Source organism: Sesamum indicum, linkage group LG12, assembly GCF_026168435.1.
Source record: "Sesamum indicum cultivar Baizhima isolate 11 linkage group LG12, ASM2616843v1, whole genome shotgun sequence".
Lineage (NCBI taxonomy): Eukaryota > Viridiplantae > Streptophyta > Magnoliopsida > Lamiales > Pedaliaceae > Sesamum > Sesamum indicum.
In genome coordinates, this window is record NC_142668.1 from 17503179 (window position 1) to 17527018 (window position 23840).

At 36.4% G+C, this 23840-nt stretch overlaps 5 protein-coding genes across 6 annotated transcripts; 1 reads left to right on the forward strand and 4 right to left on the reverse strand.

The window, feature by feature from the left end:
* Positions 1-118: 118 nt before the first annotated feature.
* LOC105180228 (GDSL esterase/lipase At1g29670) lies at positions 119-1736 on the reverse strand. Its single transcript, XM_088876324.1, has 5 exons — positions 1456-1736; positions 1235-1359; positions 897-1145; positions 558-804; positions 119-428 (listed from the first exon to the last, which is right to left on the reverse strand). Exons 1-5 carry the CDS (start codon positions 1700-1702, stop codon positions 205-207), a joined length of 1092 nt encoding a protein of 363 aa, XP_088732450.1. The 5' UTR covers positions 1703-1736; the 3' UTR covers positions 119-204.
* A 2218-nt stretch (positions 1737-3954) lies between these two features.
* LOC105180191 (GDSL esterase/lipase At4g18970-like) lies at positions 3955-5607 on the reverse strand. Its single transcript, XM_088876325.1, has 5 exons — positions 5227-5607; positions 5010-5134; positions 4689-4931; positions 4369-4606; positions 3955-4283 (listed from the first exon to the last, which is right to left on the reverse strand). The coding sequence occupies exons 1-5, from the start codon at positions 5474-5476 to the stop codon at positions 4066-4068; spliced, it is 1074 nt and encodes a 357-aa protein (XP_088732451.1). The 5' UTR covers positions 5477-5607; the 3' UTR covers positions 3955-4065.
* A 1025-nt stretch (positions 5608-6632) lies between these two features.
* On the reverse strand, positions 6633-9296 carry LOC105180227 (GDSL esterase/lipase At5g45670). The gene is made up of 6 exons (XM_088876323.1): positions 8893-9296; positions 8161-8813; positions 7829-7953; positions 7483-7728; positions 7133-7388; positions 6633-7039 (listed from the first exon to the last, which is right to left on the reverse strand). Exons 2-6 carry the CDS (start codon positions 8408-8410, stop codon positions 6816-6818), a joined length of 1101 nt encoding a protein of 366 aa, XP_088732449.1. The 5' UTR covers positions 8411-8813; positions 8893-9296; the 3' UTR covers positions 6633-6815.
* An 836-nt stretch (positions 9297-10132) lies between these two features.
* Positions 10133-11917, reverse strand: LOC105180187 (adenine phosphoribosyltransferase). Its single transcript, XM_011103848.3, has 2 exons — positions 11341-11917; positions 10133-10798 (listed from the first exon to the last, which is right to left on the reverse strand). Exons 1-2 carry the CDS (start codon positions 11809-11811, stop codon positions 10634-10636), a joined length of 636 nt encoding a protein of 211 aa, XP_011102150.1. The 5' UTR covers positions 11812-11917; the 3' UTR covers positions 10133-10633.
* A 1830-nt stretch (positions 11918-13747) lies between these two features.
* LOC105180212 (alpha,alpha-trehalose-phosphate synthase [UDP-forming] 1-like) lies at positions 13748-23488 on the forward strand. Of its 2 annotated transcripts, XM_088876322.1 has the most exons (18): positions 13751-14143; positions 15052-15457; positions 15638-15735; positions 15855-16243; positions 16797-16911; positions 17032-17133; positions 17417-17567; positions 18180-18268; positions 18949-18997; positions 19653-19753; positions 20690-20877; positions 21085-21202; positions 21713-21889; positions 21962-22084; positions 22163-22250; positions 22389-22519; positions 22598-22696; positions 22803-23488. In XM_088876322.1, the coding sequence occupies exons 1-18, from the start codon at positions 14099-14101 to the stop codon at positions 23157-23159; spliced, it is 2826 nt and encodes a 941-aa protein (XP_088732448.1). In that variant the 5' UTR covers positions 13751-14098; the 3' UTR covers positions 23160-23488. The 2 variants fall into 2 exon arrangements, with proteins under 2 accessions (XP_088732447.1, XP_088732448.1); XM_088876321.1 differs by having other exon boundaries at positions 13748-14143; positions 21962-22250.
* The last annotated feature ends 352 nt before the right edge of the window (positions 23489-23840 follow it).

Genomic DNA, 23840 nt, shown 5'->3' on the forward strand with positions numbered 1-23840 from the left:
TTTTCATTTTATTTTTCTAAGTTATGTTTCTAACATATTTTCTGTGCAACCCATAAAATGATTTTCATAATTCATCTCCTTTATTTTCTTTCTTGATTCAATTTGTATACAACAGGTTTTTGAGACCTACCAACCATCTTATTCAGTAAACATGAAAATTGGGTCTGGTTTTTGTATATATATGATGGATCATATAATGTAAAATTAGTTCTGTTGCTGAACGAGACGTCGAATATCAACCGGATAGGCGTCGGACGGTACCGTGGCGTTGTATGCTCTTGAAGCCGTCCCAAGATTCAAAATCTCCGTAGGATGAAAGTTATCCCAAAAAGCATACTCATTCCTGTTACTGCATGGAACTTGGTTTGGAGCACACTGCCCCGTTCTCCTCGATACCACGCAGCACGGAGTGTTCCCAACTCTAATTCCTGCCCAAATAATTAAATTTATAAAGAACCAATCTAAATTATCGGAAACAATTTCACATGAACATATATATATCAAAAAAGTCGAAAAGAAACTAATAAAAATCGCAACGTTTGATATAAATTAAGTACCAATAACTGAAGGATCTCCTGATGAAATGCTGGTGATGTTGATATAGATAAACTGAGCATTTGGTAGATTGCTGTTGAGGTTATCGATGAGGGGCTTCAGCCTGTTGTTGAATAACTGGACGTAGTTGTTGATGAAATCGACGCATGATGATCCATTGGTAGGATAAATGCCCAACTCTTGAGGAAGGCAACCTAGTAAACCAATCCCGAATACTGCTACTTTTCTTGCTCCAGTGTTGTACAAGGTCTGCAATTATGAAGACATCGTTAATTTGACAAAATTAACATTAATTAAATTAGACAGTAGATCGATATTGTATGTTTTACTTAAATACTAACCCTTAGCTGTCCGGAGAATTTCTGAATCAAGATTTCTGCAAACCTGTCTGGTGTGTATAAACGACTAGATGGGTAAAACTGTGGCATTAAATAGTTGTTAATGTAATCATTACTGCCCATGTTTACAGCGTATAGGCACTTGCCGAGATAGTCATACACTGACGAAGATTGTTTACTGAGCAATAGCGATAAACGGGCGATTGTTAGACGATGGTTTAGCAGCTGCCTGTCCAGGCTGATCCCATCACCCTACAAGAAAATTGAGCAAGATCATCGTTGTAACATATACACATTATTCATGATCATATGCAAGCAATAGTAATTAAACTTATATGCACCAATTGTATCCCAGACTCCTCAAGGATTCCTGCTGCGCCTGATGCATAATTCACACCTTTAATAATGTCCGAGCCTCGTGCAGCCGCAAAGGCCGGGACCGGTTCTGCAAAACCTAAGAGTTGAGCTGCAAACAAATTTTAATTAGTACTCTCGTGCACGATTCTACAATAAAGTGACATGAGGCGAGATGGAAATTTAAAAAAAAAAGACAAAAACGAACCAAGAAAATCAGCAATGTTTCGTCCGTTGGAGAATCTGCCGGTGGCGCCGTCGGGATAATCAATCCCATAAGGTGGATAGTTTGCCTTGGCGGATGTGAGCAGCAGGTTATTGTTCCCATTATCAAATTGTGAATCTCCCAGGAAAAATAAGCAAGGAACTTGTTGCAGCTGCCCCTGAATTGGCTTCATAGTAACTGACAGGAACATCCACAGCAATATCCATTTGGTAATAGTAATTAGAGCCATTAATAATTTGGATATATATATGTATGTATGTAACAATATTTGATTGAGTGGTTTGTAGAAGTAGAATTATGGCTTGTATTTATAGTAGTTTTCATGTTCAAGAATGTGCTTTAGCATTAATTAGCATGGAAAATGTTGTAATTTGTATTGATGTTTGGAAGTTGAGAAAAGGAGCAATTTGATGATTTTGTATATAGGTATCCATATTTGGAAGTTGAGGAATTGGAATGTATTTGAAAGGGAAATCAGTATTATATTAAATGCGGTTGAATATAATGAATTCTTGATGTTAGGTTCATATTAAATGTTTGTAACTAAATATACTTAGATTTATACATATATATGTAGGAAGTAGTATTTTTGGTTCAATAAACTAAGTATGTTTTATTTTTTATCCCATTAGTATTTTTAATCAAGTAACTTAGAAAAAATAACACTTTTGGTTATCATCCGCTTTTTTGTTTCACTTGGCCTTTAAGTAATTTTGGTTAGAAGAAAAATTGGTCTGTTTTTTCAATTTTTGGACCACTTTTCTACAGAAATATAACTATATTTGAGGGGAAAAAAAAATAAATTTTGGAGGAAATTAGAGCAAAGAATGGGATTTCTCTTTTCTCTTAGAAAATTAAATCCCACATTTCACATACTGTAAGTTGAAGTCAAGTAGAAGCAACATAGAGAAGAATCAAGTGTTCCACAAGTGAATCAAGTAGACCAAGTGGAACATTTATATGCTACTATGGGAAGAATGATCAATTTTTTCTCCAACCAAAAATACTTAATGACCACATGTTGAAGACATGGGCTACATCATTAAATTGTAGACGGAGAAGTGAATGGAGATCAAAAATACTAAATCTTTGTAAATTTATGAAACTAGACATGCTAATTTTGTAATAAATAGAATTAAAAATAAAACGTCGCATGAGGCGTAAATCTATTATGTTGTTGAAGTTTATATGAATAAAAAATATAATTAAATTATCATTCATTTATATAGAACGTCGCATGAGGCGTAAATTAAAAGTAAATATATTTTTTTCATGACGTTAGTGTTTTTCGTTTAAGTGCAGTGGTAATATTGAAATATTTTTTTGGAAAGTATAATTTTATATTTATAAAAAATATTTAAATATAATTAAATCATTTAATTTAATATATGGATGCATGAGTATATAGGGTGTGGGATTCCTAGCTTGTCAATTAATGGAAAACCCCATACCATTAATTACATTTTGACATATAAGTATTTAAATTGTTTATTACATTACAGCTAGGGGTGTTCATTTTAATTTATCAATCGGACCAAATTGAATTAAAATTTTGGTATGTCGAAATGGCATATCGAATAATGAACCAAAATATTTGGTCCGGTTTCATACCGAATTAATCAAAATTAAAAAATATATATAATGTTAATTTATTAGTTATTATTAATAAATTATTTATAAATTAAGTGTGCATTAATTATAATTTTTTTTTCTTATAAATACAATATTAAGATATTTAATATGTACATTTTTTTGTCATATTTATATATATGTCTTGTGGAAACAACATTAGGAAATTATAATTCGAATTCGAATTGATCAGTGGAGTTGGATATAAATAAATAGTATAACAAATACAATATGTTTATAGTATAATTAATATATAATTAATTAAATAACAAGTATATCAGACATGCAGTAATTTTGTTCGATTTATTACAAGTGACTATTATTCATGCAGGCATGCCTGTCAACTGTGTGGATGCAGTTTTAGTCAAATTTTGCATTATTTAATGACCTGAAAATAGGGGGCAAAAAAAACGTTGCAGAACTGCTTATCCGCCTTTGACTTTGGGAATTAATTTAAATCGGTAGAGATGTGGATGTATCATGTAAATCACTACAAAATAATAAATTGTTCTTTATATTAGAAAATAAATATAAATTATAATAAATTAATACTGTGTCAAATAAATCAGTGTGAAAATTTTAAGATTTTACAACGATTTGTTTCTTGTTATGATGTGATTAAAATAATTGTCATGATCTTCTGTTGTAAAAATATGTAGTATGATTTTTGAAGTCTGACTAATGTTGTTACTAAAGAATGGCATATAGCAGTTACAAAGTTATTGTTAATTACATTTTTATGACAACTAATGTTGAAGGATTTCATGTTTCGTTGTGACATATAATAATCAATTATCGTTTCAGCTTAGATCATGTAATAATAATAATATTGTAATGATGAATGGGGTAGAATTGAGTAGATGAGGAGGCTAGAAAACTCCAGCCCACTTGTTGAGATTAAAGAGGACAAGGCCCATAACACACTGATACAAAGAGGAGTGAGCGGAATAGCACATGATCCAACTAATAACTAGCAACAGCATCAGATTCAGGTTCAGCAAACAGTGGAGACATATGATCATACGCAATTTTGGCAGACAGCAACGATGCAGCCTCCGTCGGGTGGAATGCATCCCAGAACAAATACGCATCCCTGTTGCTGCACGGAGCACTCCCCGCAACGCATTGCCCGTCCTCTGCCGATACACCACAACACGGCTCACTCAAATTACTGATATTACCTGCAAAACCAACACCATCCAATCATCCAACCCTGTTTGGTTGTGTTTATAAGTTTTATAGGATATCCAAAATAAGACAGCATACCGTATGATTCACTGTCGGAGGTGTCTTGTGTGTATACGAACTTGGCGTCAGCGAGATTGCTGTTAAGATAGTGGATGAGAATCTTAAGATATTCGTTAAAACTTTTAACGACATTGTTACTGGTTTCCACGCAGGAGGAGCCGTCCGAGGCGCCGTAGGCCGCCAACTGCTGTGGGATGCAGCCTAATTTACCAAGTGCAAAGACGGCTACTTTTCTTGCGCCGGCATCGTACAACCTCTGATTAAATTCAGTAGCGGGTTTCATGGAATTATTTCATATGTATAATTAAGGAGGTAATTAAAGGAGAGAAACTACTGACTCGGAGCTGCTTTGAGTATTGGGCAATGACAAGTGAAGCAAACTGGCGTGGAGTATATGGGGTGGTTTTGGAGTGGTATTGAGGCAAATAGTTGGCCAGGTAATCGTTATTGCCCATTCCAACTGAATATATGCACCTACTCAAATGTTGTTTTGCCACACTTTCACTTCCTAGTAACCTCGCCACGCGCGAAATCACAACCTCGTGATTCGATAATTGCTCCTTGAAATTGATCACGTCGCCCTTACAAACATATTAACACCAAAATGTTAGAATTTAAACTTTATTAGCCCGACACAGAGAGAGAGAGAGAGTTTGTACGAAGAGGTGTCCTGTTTCCTCAAGAATTCCAGAACCGCCGGATCCATAGTTCACTCCTCGGAGGATGTCCTGATTTGTAGCATTGGCAAACGGGGCGATGTACTTGTCGAAGCCCAATAGTTCAGCTGTAAGGAGAGAGATCGAATCCCTCAAAAATATATATAATAAATAATTAACCTAATGTCAGAAGTGATGCCAGAAAAATGGGTTTACGTACCAATGATATCTGCTATATTTCGACCATTATTGAATCTTCCAGTCGGGCCACCTGGAAAATCAATCCCATAAGGGAAGTAATTGACTTTAGTCGTCGTATTGCGGTTAATGTTGTTGCCATTGTCAACCAGCGAGTCTCCGAAAATGAAGAAGCATGGAACTTTGGGTTCGCCAACAACGATAGTTTGTAATGTACTTGCAATAAATAGTAGAAACAAGAAGCAGACATTAATGTTATTAGAGTGTGTCATTTTTGCTGAATAAAAAATGAAAGGTGGGTGATTGAGTGATGGTGTATTGGAGAAAAAGCAGTGATCAAAACAAGCTGAGAGGGACTCCAATAAATAGGCTGATAAGGAGATCTAGTTGAGGAGGGTGTGTGTTGTCCTACCTTCAGAAACCATGAGTTTCACATGCAAATATCATGTGCTTCACTACTACTTAATTTTGGGAAAAGATGAATGCCCACCCCTGTCATATACGAAATCGCGTGAGGGACTTATTTGGTTTATTATGAAAAATATAAGAAGTAATTTACTATATTTTTTTCTATTAGAGAGTAATTTGCCCATTTCGTATAACATAAGGAGGTAATATGCATTCAACCCCTTAATTTTGTAATGATTGATGACTTTCTGGAGCTGGAAGTGGGAGAATGATGTGGCCGGACATAAAGGGAGAGAAAGATTTGTGTGTATAAACTTCTTTGGAAAATTGTAGTTTGGATTGAGCACATGTTGTGTGGTTGACATACAGTTCGTGATCAATAAATTTGTTTCAACTAAACTTGATTTGAATTAAAAAAAAAAAAAAGTTTGTTACGGATTAGCATTAAATACAAATAGACGTCGCGACGGAATTCATTATGGTGGAGGAGGGACAGCGTTTGATCGTATCTGTGAGAGAAGTTTGTTTTCTAGGAAAGAAGTCGAAGTCTTGGTGTCCTTTTTAGGACAGAAAATCCTGTCCCTCTCTTCATTCACCTGAGTCGAGATTTCCATTGATAAGTTTCCTCTGTGAGGTAGAAGATTGCCACGTCTCCTCGTTCTAAAAGCAACTTTCTTGATAAGGTGCACTGTAGTTCTCAGACTTTTAGTTTAGTGGTTTTGCAGGAGAAAAGTCGATACATAATTGATAATGTACGTAGTATGCAATATAAAGTCTAAGTCTTATCATATCTCTTGAACGTAGTACATTTTAGCCAAAGAGTGATTTCCGACCACATGATGATGCAACTTGTCGGTCGTAAGACGAAAACAATGAAAACGTGATATTTAACTAAAATGGAAACCGAAAATAACATCGAAAGATTTTAAGTATATGATCCAGCGATTTGATATTACCATCCAAGTGCTTTTGAAAAAAGAAAAACAATCTCCATGTATGATCTAATACGAAAAACATAAATTTGAAGCCAGAAAAATGATATTAATATTTCCATACTACAACAGTTGCAACACAAAAATATGACAAACATCAACTGATCAGAACAAAGAAAGCATATGTCGGAACAAATTATATATAGACATTACATTTGATGATCATCAACTTATACAAACACCTTATAATTGCATCACTCTTGTATTGTTCTTAGAGTTGAGCCAAGCGGCGAATATCAAAGGGATATGCATCTGATGCCTTTTGAGCACTGTATGACCTCCTGCCGACAATGATATTTGCAGCTTCTGTGGGATGGAATGCGTCCCAAAACAAGTATTCATCTCTGTTTTGGCATGGAGTTTGTAGAGGGAGACATGTTATTTGCCCATTGTTCCTCCCCACCCCACAGCATCCAGCATTTGTCACCCTAAAACCTGTAACCAACATAGACAAAGACATAAGTGTTAAAACAGCTAGCGAGAAACAAAAGGAAAAATTAACTCAGTTTAGGTTGTGATAAACATTACCAAAGGCTGAAGGGTTCTCAATCAAATCCTGGAAAATTCCGTATGCGTTAATGTAGATAAATTTTGCATCCTGTGCATCGCTGTTGAACTCATCAACTAATGCTCTCAGCTTGTTGTTGAATATCTGATTTGCGCCGTTAATTCTTTGCACGCATGTAGAGCCATCCGGGCTATTCTGGGCCAACGCATTCGGGCTGCACCCGATTTGCCCCACTCCAATTAAAGCAAACTTCCGAGCTCCATAGTTGTACAAAGTCTGCATGTATGTATATTGCCCCAAAACCAAGAACAGTTAACAAAAACAAAAGAAAAGACAATTGGTGATACCAAAAAAATCTGAGTTGACCTACCCTTATTTGTTGGGAATACTGTTGAATGAGGATATCGGCATATTGTTCAGGCGAGTACTGACGGCTAGTTGAGTAGTAGAGAGGCATGAAGTAGTTGTTAAGATAGTCATTGCTGCCCACTCCAATTGAGTATATGCACTTGCTCAAGTAATTGGCAGCAGAGTCTTCATCACCTAGTATGTTCACCACTTGTTCAACTGTGTCCTTGTAGTTATTTACTTGCCCAGTAAAATCGATTCGAGCACCCTAATGAATTAACAGGTTTCCAGACAGTTAATATATTATGTAATGGAAATATTGTCCGATTTCGTTAATTAATGTTAAGGAATGAGGGATGCCGCCCTACCAACTGCTGGCCAGTTTCTGATCTAATTCCAGCAGCAGCAGATGCGTAGTTCACTCCCCTGAGTATTTGTTCGCCTCGTGCACTGGCGTATGGCGGAATATAGTCGTCAAAGCCTAGCAGCTCCGCTGTAGAATATAGCAAATAAGTATAGGTCATTTTCCAGATCAATAAATAATCTTGATGATTCCATAATGTGGAATACTGTAGTTAGCTCACAAGATCTAGCTAGAGGGTTAGTTCTTGCACATGGTCGACATAACTTAATTAATCACATTCATTCATGCAATTTCATCTCTATGGTTGACGGTCAGAGAAGGGATAGTAGAGCTTACCGATGACATCAACTGTAGTTTTACCATTGGAGAACCTCCCAGTCGGCCCGTCTGGAAAATCAATGCCGTAAGGCAAGTAATTAGCCCGGGCCAAGGACTGAATGTTATTATTGTTACCATTGTCCACCAATGAATCACCAAATATGAAGTAACATGGAACTTGGGGCTCCGCCACAACCCCATTAAGGAGATTCACCGCCACAGCCACAACCACACACACCACAATCCATGGCTTAAGCCCACTTCGCATTGTAGATATATCCAAATATAAATGTATGTAGTTGTAGCAGTAGAGAAAATAAATGTAAATGCAAGCAAGCAAAAGCAAAAAGGAGGATCAGAAATAAAGAAGTAAAGATGAAAGTAGGAGGGCCAGTGAGTGTTGGAGTGTGTGATGAAATTTAAGGCATGAAAGCGTACATATATATACGTATTTGCACAAGTTTTTGCAAACTGGAAATGACAGATTTTCAGCTGTTCTACATACAGAGATGGAGTTAGTTAGATGCATTGATTTCACGCGGACATAACGTGAGATGTCTGCGACGAAAAAAGGCAATCTGCGACCCGGTCTTCACTTTTGGAGCCATGTATACAAATCAGTGCAATTAATGTCTGGAGATCCAAATAATTCCTTCCTGCCATTTTCAAAACTGCAAAGTCGTCTGTGATTAGTTACAAGAGTTTATTTGCAAAGCAATATTAATATCCGGTGAACCAGTGACTACTTACCAAATCTTTTGATCCAATCATGCTGTCAGCTGCAGGACATGAAGCTGATCATCATGTAAACCCGTATTTCTACTTTAAAGAAAGTGTAAGCCTACAGGAAGACAATATGGAAGCCATTGTAGACGTAGTAGGCCTCCAGGTTCTGAATAACCCCGTCAAGAGAAAATGTCCAGCTGCAAGCCTGACTCAACATAATTCTTAACTTTCTGAAAATTTGTTCTTTGTTAATTGTACAACCGTTGTCCAAACATTGAATTCATGTTATCAAGCAGCTAATAAAGTGTTAAATTTTTAGATTTTCTTGGAGTTTTAAAAGATATTTGGCAACGTACAAATTTGGTGCCTCGACAGCTAATGCAAGAAAAAAGAGCAAGACTTTAAGAAATGGAGCAAATGCTCATCAAAAAGTGGAGAAAATAAATGGATGAAATTCTTCTAAATGTATTTCGGAGGGGAATATGTTTTCAGGAAATTAATGATATGATTTGGGTCCAGAATTGACATTTTTATACGTGCTTTCTTCTTATTTTGTTTTGGGATAATTACATTTGTATACATGTAATAGTTTACATATTAAAATACCAACTAATTAATGTTTAAGAATAGATAGGTTATCCAACTATTGAAGTTGAGTTTGTAAATTGGTGCAAGTTGACCTCAAAATAGCAGGGGAGTAGTTAGTAGCTCCAGATTTAATGCGACGTTGATAGGAACCTACTTCATGTAATGAGCCTTATTTTTCTTCATTTGTGTTGTTTTTTGGATTTAAAGATTTCAGATTCATTAAACTTGTTTAGATAAATTCATGCCACAAAATTGTTCAAGTTCTTGAACTTTCATTTGGGACTAATGAATTTTAAATTTATTTAATATGAAATCATTTGAAATCCTTGTTTTAAATCCTCAGCTCTAATCCAAATGTAACCTTAGTGTTTTTGGACCAAGGGGTGGGAAGTGCAAGGGTTGATGATTGAATAGTTTTACTTGATGATGTTCTTCTAATTCTCATTGCCACTTCACATGATAATTTGGCTGGGTTTCCCGCCAGCATAAGCAGGAATCGAATAGCAGAGACAGGTGTTTACTTTATAGATCAAACTTCATCTTCTCTTCTTTAGCCAAAAACCCTTTAAGACGAGCATACTCATGATATTCTTCACTTCTCAATACGGTCGAATCTTTTGAATTGCTTAACACTAGCTCAAAGGAAAAGGAGGATACAAGATCTCCAGAGGCGATCTACAGCAATATTACAATATATTTGGCCGAAGGTATTAAACAAGAAAGTGCTGCCACCTTAAAGGTGAATAATTTACAAGGGCATAGTTATGAGAAAAAGATAGGATAATCAATGTAATTGACTAAGATAGCATTCATTGCACATGTGATCAGAGCTCTGCTGCTGCTGTTCAATTAAATTAGGCAGTTGAAGAAACAGCAGTAAAGACGCACTTGAAGAGTCTACTTCAGAAAATGATTCTCTTTCCACCACATAAGTAATCACTGAGAATGCCAAGTTCCGTAACAAGCACCTCAAGCCCAAATCTCAACTTACGGACCTCCCTTCGTTAGGACCAGAATCGGATCATGCCACCATATGCATAATACGCTGCCACATCCATATAGCTCAGCAACTTTAAGCTATGAAGTGCTGCTGGCCCCTGTAGGTCATCCATACTTACATGGAAATGACTGCTATGAAATGGTCAGAGTCCCGTTATTTTTCAGGAAAAATCCCCATTCACAGATCAGTTTTGGGAGAAGCAGAGTAATATAGGAGAGCAATGTCCTTGAAAATTTGGATCAAACCCTTGAGGTCATCAGCACCCAACTCGAGGCAGTCCCTCAACAAATCACCCTCCACAACTTCTTTCTGCAGGGTCACCACCACTTCCCTCAATACTCCCTGTTCCATGGACAAAACCACCATCAGTCCAAGATATACCAGGATTAACTTTCTAGCACTCAAAAGAAATAAAGTTGCAACTCATATAACAACGATTTCACCAATCCAATGGATGCCAAGAACTATCATACAAGAACAGTTTATTGAACTAATATGCCGTTTTTCCTCGTTTTCCTTTTACTTGAAAAGTTACCCCAAACGTTTGTAAGGACAAACAATCAAAGTCAAGGTAGTATCTTTCTTTACAGCCAGGTGCCAACGTTGATTATCAAATTGACAAGAACACTTCGGCAGAGACAAAAGCAAGAATCATTTTTATACGATGGGCATTGACACTCTGGGCCCTGCCCACTGCAATTTCGTGAATTACTACAACATGGCTCATCACAATTCCTTCGGGAAAAATGCAAGTAAATTACCCCTATAAGAAGTAAATAGCAAAATAACTCCTTATGTTTTTTAAAATGGGGGAGGTAAATTGCTCTATTTTTAGAAAATCAATAGGAACAAGAACAAGAAAGTAAAACAAACGACACACATACGGGTTGACGGAAAACTTTGAGCAGTCGAGTGAAGAGCGACCGTGAAACCCTAAGGGCCTTGGTGTAATATTGACCGACCCAAGCCACCCTCTCCACCTCCGACTGGATCCGATTAAACTCACATACAGCCTCTAACAACACATTCAGATCCGACAGAACGCCCCCTAGGGCTTCAAACGACAACGCGTCTCTCCACGCGTAATGCTTTATATAATCCCATCCCACATTCCAAGCGAACTTGTAGAAGCCGAGACCCAACCCACGCTCCAGATTATAGGCCAACGCCCTGGCCCGCTCCGCGCCGTCGACATCACCGCGGGAGGCTCGGCGGGTAACGACGCGGGAAATGAGGGAGTGGGAGAGGGACAATATGGTCTGATAGTTGGAGAAGGAGAAAGAATAGGAATGAGACAGCGAAGAAGACAAAACGAGACAAGTGATGAAGAGAAGACACGGCGGAGTGGCCCTCATTAGGGTTTTGGTGGTGGAGCTCCAGCGGAGTATTGTCTGTGGTGGATGTCGGTAAAATTGCTAGTCGTAATGTATGGGGCAAAGTACTCGTGTTACACGACTTTAGAGTCGCCAAAGCTTTCTAGTCGTAATGTATGGGGCAAAATTTGAGTGTTTATCGTATTCATTTATATAATTATTATATAATAATCAATTAATTAACTTATGTTATATATAAAATTCATTTTAAAGAGACAACTCATCTTATAGAAAAATAAATATTTTTTAAGATATATTAATCCACACATATGTAGTATCGGTACAACTTATTGCTTATCTTAAATGTTTTTTCTAATACTTAATTTTCAAATTAATAAATATATATTAATGTTATTTGGCGTGTTATTATTTTTTTTACACACCAAAATTTTGAATTAAAAAATTGTAAAACGAAAATTTGAAAGTCCAAACTATTGAACTGTCTCAATAGAGCCTTTTAGAATTGCTATAAAGCATTGAAACTTACAATTAATTTGACAAAATATTGTAAATATCATTAAAGTAGAATAAATTGTTGGTCAAAAACTTAAATTTGAATAAATGACAATAAATCTATTATTTAATTACCAGTCGTTATGATTCAAATGAAATATTAATTATAGTAAAAATTAAATATTTCGTAATAATAAAGAATTATATGATAGGCCTAATAAAAAGTATTATGTTGGCAGGCTCTCATTTATATTTATAATGTTAATTATCCCTGAATGAAAAGAAAAAATAAATTAAATGAGATAGACAAAGTTTCGAGAGGAAGATACATAAAACTCTCACTAAAATTAGTCGAAAACTCCCCTATATTAATGAAAAGCCAAAAGAACTTTTGTTTGTAACCCTATAAAAGCCCCTCTTTCATCAATAACAGACGAAAAGTACATTACACGGGTAAGTTATGTGAATATGGATGGTAGAATATCCCTCCTTGGCGTCTATTACACTTTAACACAAAAAGAAAAAAGAAGAAAAGTAGGAGTTTGTGATTTTGGGGCACGGTAATAATTATATATCTATTAACTAATTTAATTGTTATTTAGTTTAGATTTAATAAATTTATTTACTTATGGAATATATTAATTAAAGATCAAACTACGAAAAAAGTCACATTTTTTAAGTTATATTATTTATAGATAATATTTAAATTGATATTTAACACTATATGTAGTCAAATAAAACATCAATATTTTTATTAAGTATAAATTTACAAAAATTAAATCATTTTAAAAAAATAAAAATAATTTATATATAATTTATTTACTTTTTATATTTTCTTTTTATTTTTCCATTTCTCTTGTTGCTGGCCACCACAAGAACTAGCATGAGTCGCCTAGGTCTAGGGGCGAGTCGGCATCCCCCAGACCCCCTTTTGTGCTGGGCGACCTCGGCATCGTCCAGAGGTTGGGCGGTGATGGTTGTTGCCATGAGGTGGTGATTGTCCCTTTGTCGTCTTCGTGTATATATATACACATTATATATATTGTATATATATAATTATATATAAATAAAAAAATATATTTATATAATTATTTATAATTTGGATTATTTATTTTCATAATTGAAGATTAACGATTGTTAAAATAAGAGTATAATGAATAAAAAATTAAATTTTTTGAACACTAATAAGAATAATAAATGGCGAGGAAAATGTGCAGTATTTAAAAAAGGAGAATTTGATTGCCAATTTCACAAACACAAAATGGGAATCAAAGTAAGTTGATATGTAGGATATTAGAAGGGATGTTTGTGGCGTGACGTTGGTTTGGGAAACCGACTTATCAGGAAACTCAAACTACTGTATCATATACTATACTATACTATACTATGTAAATATGTGTATTTATTTATTAAATAAGAAAAAGTATAATTGGAAATGAGGCGAGGGTTTATATATATATATATGGGTGGCAAAGAAAGGCACCTGCGGCAGAAGTCTGCATGGCGGAATAGTGGAAAAAGCTGTGTGCCATCATAATCTCAAAGATTCAGTAATCAGAAGGGTGAGTTGTGAGTTGTAACTCTCCTTCTCTCTCTCTCTCTCTCTACATATATCTGTGACTGTACCTGCGCACTTACAGTCAGTCAGGATTTTGTCCTCTCTCTTTCTTGGCCACAGCCCTTTGAAAAATATCCTCCCTCATATCTCTGCCAACTTGCATTCTGCTCTCTTTCTCTCTCTCTCTCGACTATGTAACTCGGTTCAACAACCGTGTTTCTGTGACAAGCGCCATTTCGGTGGAGTCTGCCAGAGGACATGGAACCATCTCAAGGGAACGGCATTTCCTACAGTAACAATTTGGTGAAACCCTTGGTCTTATTCTCTTTTTTCTTTTTATTTATTTTCTTTATAACTTCTTCAACTTCTTGATGTTTCTTGATTTCGAAATTTTCCTAGTTAGATTTCTTGATTTCAACAACTACTGGGGTTTTATGATGATTTTTCATCTGCTAAAACTTGGGTTTCTGATATTTTTGGGGGGTTTGTAAAGAGATTTTATAGGTTGAATCACGCGGACATTAGAATCCAAAAGCAAGTAAATTAAAGGATGAAATACTGAATGTGCATGTACGCCTTTCTTTCTCTTCAATCTGCCTCATTATCGCCAAGTATTGGCAAAATTGTTTTATGGAAACCCGTGTGAAAGAAAAACTTTAGAGTACGTTATTACATTGAATTTCTATTAATCTTTTTTCTTTCCATAACTGATTGACATAAGGGGATCTTTTTGGCCTTTATCTCAACTTATTTAGTATCTTACTTTCACTGCCGTTCTCATACTATTATTGATTATCACTTTGATCAACTTCCATTTGAAAGAATAAAGATTTAATTGATCAGAAGGATGTTATCCCAACTTTTGTTTTTTAAACTTCATTCTCATTCTATGGCATATTAAGAACCAGTCTCATTCATTATTTTCTTTGTGATGAATAATGGGGGTGGGTGGTTTTAGTTTGCATGAGTATAATCTTGATGGCATATTTCAACTTTCTGATATTTGTGATCTCTTTTACATTTCAACCATCCATATTGATAACTTACCTTTTGCCTTCTCAACCATCAAAATTAATTTAAAAAGATGAATATACTATGGGAATATTTGGTGTTTATAAATATAGTTTGGAGTCTTCCAGTTTGAACAATTGTTTGGATTGATTTGAGTAAGAAACTTTGATACTTGAAGCACTTATTGATGTCTGATGCAGGACGAATCACTAATCATGTGTATGCTTGATAACCACTGTAAGTCAACTACCACCATACCCATGAGTAGACTGGAGAGGCTTATAAGGGAAAGAAAGCTAAGACGGTCCACCAGGTCTTCTCAATCTAATGAAGAAACGAGAGACAATAATGGGGATGTGGACACTTTTGGAAACATAAATGACCTGTATCTATCCAACGGTGAGAGGGGATACCGAGAGGGTGATTTCATTGAGGGGAATGCTTCAGCAAAACATCTGAATGATGGCTGTGAGAAACAGGATGGTCGAGTCCCCAAACAAAGGTTGATAGTTGTGGCCAACAGGCTCCCTGTGTCTGCAATTAGAAGAAGCGAAGACTCATGGGCTCTTGAAATAAGTGTGGGAGGCCTAGTTAGTGCTCTTCTGGGTAAGAAATAGACAGTGGTGTCTGTATTTCTGTTGTGTATTCAGAACCATTTGCCAATTGTTTTGCCTATGCCTAATTCTGTTGTTGTCTTACTATGACACTTGCTCTTCGTAACTGCATAGTCATGACCTTTTATCAATGATGAGTCTTAGGAACTTGTTGAATTATATCCTCTTGAAGGTGTCAGTGAGTTTGAAGCTAGATGGATAGGATGGGCTGGTGTAAATGTTCCTGATCAAGCCGGACAGAGGTCGCTAACTAAAGCTCTAGCTGAAAAGGTTCGTATACATGGATTAATCTGAAACTGTTATTAACGTCTAACATTTCATGTTATTCTTCACTGGAACATTGCCTTACATCACCTAATGACTGAAACTTATTCTTCTAACTACTGCAGAGGTGCATCCCTGTGTTCCTCGATGAGGAAATTGTTCACCAATACTATAATGGTTACTGTAACAACATCTTATGGCCTCTTTTCCACTATCTTGGGCTTCCACAAGAAGACCGCCTTGCAACCACGCGAAGCTTCCAGTCTCAGTTTGCTGCGTACAAGAAAGCAAACCAGATGTTTGCTCATGTTGTCAATGAGCATTACAGGGAGGGTGATGTGGTTTGGTGCCATGATTATCATCTGATGTTTCTCCCGAGGTGCCTTAAAGACTATAACAACAAAATGAAAGTGGGTTGGTTTCTCCACACCCCTTTCCCCTCATCTGAAATTCATCGAACATTGCCGTCAAGATCAGAACTGTTAAGATCTGTTCTTGCTGCTGATTTGGTTGGGTGAGTCCCATTATTTTTAGCAAGTTTCTATCTTTCCTCTGTATGTCTTGTTACATAATGGATAGGGGACAAATTTAGGACATATTTATGACAGAATTTCTAATTGATGAATAATGAGGGAACACTAGGAACTCAATGGTTGATAAATTTGATTGAAGCTTAGCGTCTAAGATAATTCCCCTAGAGCTATGTAGTCGGAAGATGTACTAATACTGATGAACAGGCTGGGGTGTGATAACTACTAGGCAAGGGGACATCCCCGGCATGCCTTAGGTCATATCAGGGAAGCTAGAGCACTGAGGAACATATATGGCAATGTTACCCATGGATAATTTAGGTATATTTAATGTACAAGTTTCACATGGACTTTCATGTTCTTAAAACATTCAATGCCCTACGAATTGAAGAGCCAGAATGTCAAGTATAAAATTCTAAGTGTTTCATGCATCTGTCCTTGTTAAACTTTGTCCATGAAGCAAATAACATAGGATGTTACATTCTTCCTAACTTGTTAAGATCTCACACATATATATGTTGTGGTGTTTGCTCTCAGATTTCACACATATGATTATGCAAGGCATTTTGTAAGTGCATGTACTCGTATTTTGGGGCTTGAAGGCACACCTGATGGTGTGGAAGATCAAGGAAAGCTCACTCGCGTTGCTGCGGTATAGGCATATGGAATAGCAGAATTTTCCCTTCTTACACCTCATGCTTGCAACAGAATTGCAATGCACATCATTTCATGGCATTATTAAGACTAATTCATTAGGACTTCTGATCTACAGTTTCCAATTGGTATAGATTCTGATCGGTTCATTCGAGCGCTTGAGCTTCCACAAGTGAAGAATCACATCGAAGTATTGAAAGAGAGGTTTGCTGGAAGAAAGGTACACATGGCATGTGCTAGGACGATAGTCACTGTTGCGGACTTATGTTTACTCAGTATATTATATGTGGGATATAATGTTTGAACTTCTACAACACTGTCTTTCTGTAAGTTTGTAATATCATCCTGATGAGCTATATTAGCCAATCTGCATGTCTTTCATTGTGCCCTCAGTCTCAATATAATGGAGGTTTGGATATTGGATTAGCTTTCTTTGGACTTTGTCTTGGTGTTGGTTAATTCTATTTCTTAGTCGCTAATGCTGCTTTTATGTGTTTGAACAGGTAATGCTAGGAGTTGATCGTCTGGATATGATTAAGGGAATACCCCAGAAAATTTTGGCATTTGAAAAATTCCTTGAAGAAAATCCAATTTGGCGCGACAAGGTAGTTTTAGTACAAATTGCTGTACCAACAAGGACAGATGTTCCTGAGTGTATGTATCCTCATCCTTTATGCTCAACTGTAGTGAAGTTGGTAATAATAATCACTACTACTTTTACTAGTGTTTCTACATTTTTTATATGTTTTAGGTTGTATATTTCAGAGAAAGAAAGAGAAATAGATCTGAAATCAAGACTTTTTTTAAGGTTATTTGGAAAAAATAAAAGTCTTATCTGTTTTAACTATCAACTTTCCCATCAAGCTTTATACGATTTGCAGCAAAATTTGATTTATCATTGAATGCTAGTGGAAAGACTTTTTCAGAATTTCCATTTAATTCTTTTCAAAATAATAAAATCTCCACCCTTCTATAACAAACATTTATGGCCTCAGTACACAAGTGGGACAGAGAAGATGGTTTTACTGTGTTGGTTAAAGAATCCGTCAACTGCATGAAGTATTGAAGGAATTGCTCCTATTGGATGTATTCTTGTGCCAAAGCTCACAATTTCACTTGGCTCCAATTTAAAAGCCTTACCTGTTTCCAATGATTTTATTCTTGTTTGATAGTTGGTTGTCTTTTCTATCTCCCCCTTCCTTCTTTCAGAATCTGCATTTTATATAGATAATCTGTAGCTTATTGTTTATTCTTTGTATCTGGCAGATCAAAAGCTGTCATCCCAAGTTCACGAAATAGTTGGAAGGATAAATGGAAGATTTGGGACTCTTACAACTGTTCCGATACATCATCTAGTGAGATTGCATGCCTTAAACCAACTGATTTTAAGAGTTGAATTTCATATTGACATAATCGTCATAAAGTTCTGTTAGTTTCGAAGATTGTCCTTATGAACAAGGACTATCGGGCTACATATCTTTGCTTAGTCAGTTTTTTATTTAACAAAACGACAGTGTGAAGGTGTATAGTAATAAGTCGTTGATTCACATGGTAAATCTCCACTCATCTACATTGGAGTGCTTTATTCCTCGCATTGGATGGGTGGCTAATTTGCTGGACCAAGCCATCTTTGAAGTCTAGCATGGGTTTAATTCTGATAAAATATATTTTTTAAGAAGTAAAACACGAAGTTCAATATAGGAGAGGAAGAACAATAAAAATTAAGAAAATAAAACAATAGCATGCATGGGTTTCGGATAGTTGCAACTGCTTTATAATGTTTAACATGTCACGCATATAAGTATGGAAATTGGTAACACTATTAATTGTTTTACGTCATTTCTTTTTTGATTGTTTAATTTCTCTAAGTTATGCCTGTTGTTTGGGTCAAATCTTATTGCCTAAACACGGAAACAGGTTTTTTTTTGGTTTAATGTAGAGCTTAGATAGAATAACATGAGAATGTTTTGGGGATTTTCTTGTAAGTTGTAGTTGCATGTACTGCATCTAATACAATTTTTAAATTTTTTTGCAGGACAGATCTCTTGATTTCCATGCATTATGTGCGCTATATGCTGTCACTGGTACGCATTTTCTTGACTTTCGTCCCTGGTTTATCTTTGATTGCTCGGCTTGGTCCGGAAAGCATCCAGGAAAAATAATTTAATGGAACAAGCAACTCCAATGGGTGAACTTACAATGTAATCAGGTTTTGAATCAGGTTTTGCATGACTTTTCAACATGTTACGGCGAAGACATGTTTACCATCAACCTGCATTTAATTAGATTTGTTGCTGGAAGCACAGATACTTGTATGGAGTTACAGAATATATTGCCTGACTGAGAACATTTTAAAACTATTCTGATCATGAAGCAGAATCAATTGCCTAATGACTGATGGCACCATGGATTTGTTACTTCTGCCTTCTTTTTTTGGTTTCCGCTTTTGTTTTTGGTTTTGTCCCGTCCTTCTGGTTGTTTCTTAGGAATGATGAAACTCACAAGGTCGTCTCTTGCAAGTTTGATTGCACTTGGTGTCAAAACATAAAGCCTTGAACGAATGAGTTAATGACAAAATTACAGCTATTGAGTCATCTGTCCCTTGTGAATAAGCTACCAGCCTGTTTGAATATTACCTTTCAGAATGATCACTCCTTTTACAATCAAATATTTCATCATTATATATATTAATTACATTACATTGTTCTCCACCTTTTTACTGTTGAACTTTACTTTCAGATGTTGCTCTGGTTACATCTTTAAGGGATGGAATGAATCTTGTGAGCTATGAGTTTGTGGCCTGCCAAGACTCGAAGAAAGGGGTCCTCATTCTAAGTGAGGTAATTTTTGTATAATTTTTTATTTGGCAAGTACTTTGACCTTAGTTCTTTCACAAGATTGGTAACAGCTTATGTGGATGTCAACTATAAATCATTATATTTTGGCCAGTGGATTTGTTAATTTTGCAGATGTCTTGCTATCCTCCGCAGAAGTAAATTTTTGTTAGTATATCTGATATCCCCAGATTTCTTTGTTATTTCAACTCCTTTCTTTAATTTGCCGGATACTCGTTAAACGGACTGTTATTTCCAGACTATTCTACCTTCAAATCTTACAATCGCCAACACCACCAGAAAATATTAGGCAGAATAGAACTATTTATGAAACTCTCTTATTGGCATCTATTGGTAGATATTACAGTTTCTTGCCTGCATACATGAGGAGCCTCTAAGGAGCATTTTTTATTATTTCATGAAATCATTTGTTCCCTTGTTTCTAGAGTTGTGCTATTAGAAACTGAAAGCTCCTTCAACTTTCATGAACTGGTTCCTTTTTAACCTGAAATTGATGCAGTTAGTGTCTGATTTTAGGGGGCTGCAATTATTTCATTTTCATCTACTCCCTTGATCAGTACAGCCAATTCTTACTTTCTGAAGAAGAATGGGTATTGGAAACATAACTTGCATCTGCACCCATCTCAGTGAGTAGGCAAATGGCAAATTATGTTCTAAAACTGCTTCCACATAATTCTTTTATACTCGCTTTTGTGCTCTGCTCTGCAACACTAAGTTTATTAAACAGGTGAAGTTACAAAAGGATATCACAGGTATCTTCCTCTCGTTTTATGTTACTTTTTATATTTCATTAGAAAAAAGATACCTAGATTCACGATTCGTCAGCCCAATGCCGCCCATTAAGTCGCGGAAGAAGTGTGATCAATAGCTTGAATTACTTGTTCTATATTTCATTCAAATTTTGTGCTCTCTGTTTGTCAGTTTGCTGGTGCCGCACAGTCTCTTGGTGCTGGAGCAATTTTGGTGAACCCTTGGAATATTACAGAAGTTGCTGCCTCAATTGGTTATGCTTTGACTATGCCAGCTGATGAAAGAGAAAAACGACATCGACATAACTTCACGCATGTTACCACTCACACATCACAAGAATGGGCAGAGACTTTTGTCAGGTACACAGCGATTTTTTATTTTGTGCCGAAGCATATCTAAAACCAGGGATTCTTATATGTTTTTTGTTGACGTCTAGAGCACGTTCTTTCGAGATCCTTAATGTATACCCTGCTGAAGTGCTCTTTGACTTCATCTAGTAAAACCAGGTTTAAGTATTGACACTGCTAAAGTATTTCTCTGAACCAAATTCATTTTCCTGTATATAGTGAACTCAACGATACTGTTGTTGAAGCACAGCTAAGGACTCGGCAAATTCCTCCTTTACTTCCTAAAAGAGAGGCCGTTGACCATTATTTGCAGGCAAATAATCGCTTGCTTATTCTGGTAATTCATGTTCCTAAACTCGGATTTTACCTTCATTTTTTGATTTGTATTATGAACTTATCACCCTTCACCACAAAATATTTTCCTACATTTGTGTAATCAACATCCTGTCAAAACCACAAGGAATTCCTGGACTCTGTAGCATGTGGACACCAGCACACAGAACACTAATACACTATCCGTGGATAATTAGGCTTCTTTCATTTTGAAGCTTAATTAGGAAACCTTGAATGGATAATTTTTGTATTTTTCTTGAGCAACCATGTTTAGAATGACCAAGAAGGGTTCTCAAAAGGCGTGCTGTTAAATGTCTGATATTAGCTCCAACTCCTCATTTTCATACTGTGAATAGTCAGTAATTAGTGAAACCACAAACTAAACATCTCCAAGATAGCATTGTAATTGTGTCCACTTGATTGATCTTATGCCCACAGGGATGAATATGGACTATTATTGTATTTCTCTGTGCATATTGATGAACTTGTATTGAGATTCCTACATTTGTTGCAGGGATTTAATGCAACACTAACTAAACCAGCAGACACCCTAGGGAGAAGGGTTGATCAGTTTAAAGATATGGAGCCTAAGTTACATCCAGAATTGAGAGAACCCTTGAAAAGACTTTGTGCTGATCCAAAGACCACAATAATTGTCCTTAGCGGAAGTGACAGAAATGTTCTTGATGAGGTTTTTTTGCTTTCACTTACGATCAACTTTTCCATCACCAAATTCTACTTTGTTGACTGATGTATTCTGCAGAATTTTGGAGAATATAATTTGTGGTTGGCCGCAGAACATGGGATGTTTCTGCGCCTTACTACAGGAGATTGGATGACAACAATGCCGGAAAACCTAAATATGGACTGGGTTGACAGTGTGAAGGTTCTATGGATACATCTTCCTAGTGTGCATTACCTTTGTTTTATTTTAAAATCCTCATGCCAACTTCAATTGTTTCAGCATGTTTTCGAATATTTCACTGAGAGGACCCCCCGTTCTCATTTTGAGCTTCGTGAAACTTCCCTTGTATGGAATTACAAGCATGCAGGTTATTTATTTTTTATTGTTTTTATTTTAATTTCACACTCTAGCCCCTTTATACTCAACCACAAAAAGTATTATGATCAGTTTCTGCGCCGCGTCCTTCACTTTTTACTGTTTTGATGTTCTGTGAGCGTAAGCCCAGATGTTGAATTTGGGAAGCTTCAGTCGAAGGATCTGCTACAGCACCTATGGACAGGCCCAATTTCAAATGCTTCTGTTGATGTCGTTCAAGGAGCGAGATCCGTTGAGGTCCGAGCAGTTGGTGTAACCAAAGTGAGTCTTATGGTAATATTGCCCACTGTTTTATATTCTTAAAGAACTCTTCTGAGTTTTGTGCTTGACCCATTTCAGGGTGCTGCAATTGATAGAATCCTGGGAGAAATAGTTCATCACAATGATGAGAAGGCTCCAATTGATTACGTTTTGTGCATTGGCCATTTTCTACCAAAGGTGTAAACAGAAGTCGTAGAACTAGGAACTTTGTTTACATTTCGTTTGATGTTTCTTATGAACGACTGAGTAACAAGTATCTTACAAAGTGGAGAAAATGTTGTAGGATGAAGACATTTATACTTTTTTTGAGCCAGAGCTTCCTGCTGGACCAGCATCAAGAGCCAACTCTCTCAACAGATTTACTTCAAATTCAACAGGGCTTGCTGCATTCTGCCGCAAAGCTCCTTTACCTTTTCCAGCCCCAGAGAAGAAAGGCACCTCCACCTTGTGTAATGGCCACTGGTGGTCTAGGATGCGCGAGAGGATGACTATGCATGAAGGGCCATCGGTTCTTGATCTCAAGGGTGAGAATTACTTCTCATGTGCTGTGGGCAGAAAACGTTCCAGTGCAAGATATCTTCTGGGATCATCAAGTGAAGTTGTGTCATTGTTGAAGGAGCTAGCAGCTTGTCGGCAGTGACATTGTGCCATTAGACGATCAATAACCAGAGATGAGAATGTAGTCAGACAGGCGACAATCTCAAGTGTTAATTCAAATCAAGGAGGGTTACCATCATAGTTTGTACTCTAATCAACACGTGGTAAGTTATTAATTTCTTCTTGATGCCAATTGGCGTAGTTGAGGAAGATGAGTAAGTTATTAATTTCTTCTCCATGCCAACGCGATTGATGGTTATGGTTTATATGCTTGGACCGGCAGCTGAAGTTGAAGTTGCTCTTTGTTATCTTTTCCTGAGATTGTGAAAACCAAATAAACCATTTGGGCAATTGGGAGGGCATTTTCTGTGAGCTGATATTCTCTATTAATGTCCATAGTGGATTCAATGCCTAAAGTAATACTCTTTGAATGAAAGCAAACACATTTATACCAAAAGGATTGTTGAGATCTGACAGAGATAGCCAACATGGGATGCAGTTCATATCTGGGCTCTGGAGGTGAATGATCACTTTTTTACTTAATAGTAGCCTAATACTTATTATTGACTTCCTTTGATTTGGCACATACAAAGGTTCATCTTTATATTTGGTTGTTTACATGACTTTCAAAAGATAATGCATTTCTAATTCGTCGAAATAAATTTGTCGAAATATACTTGGTATATGCTCTAGTTGAATGTTATTCCACGATGGGTCTTATATG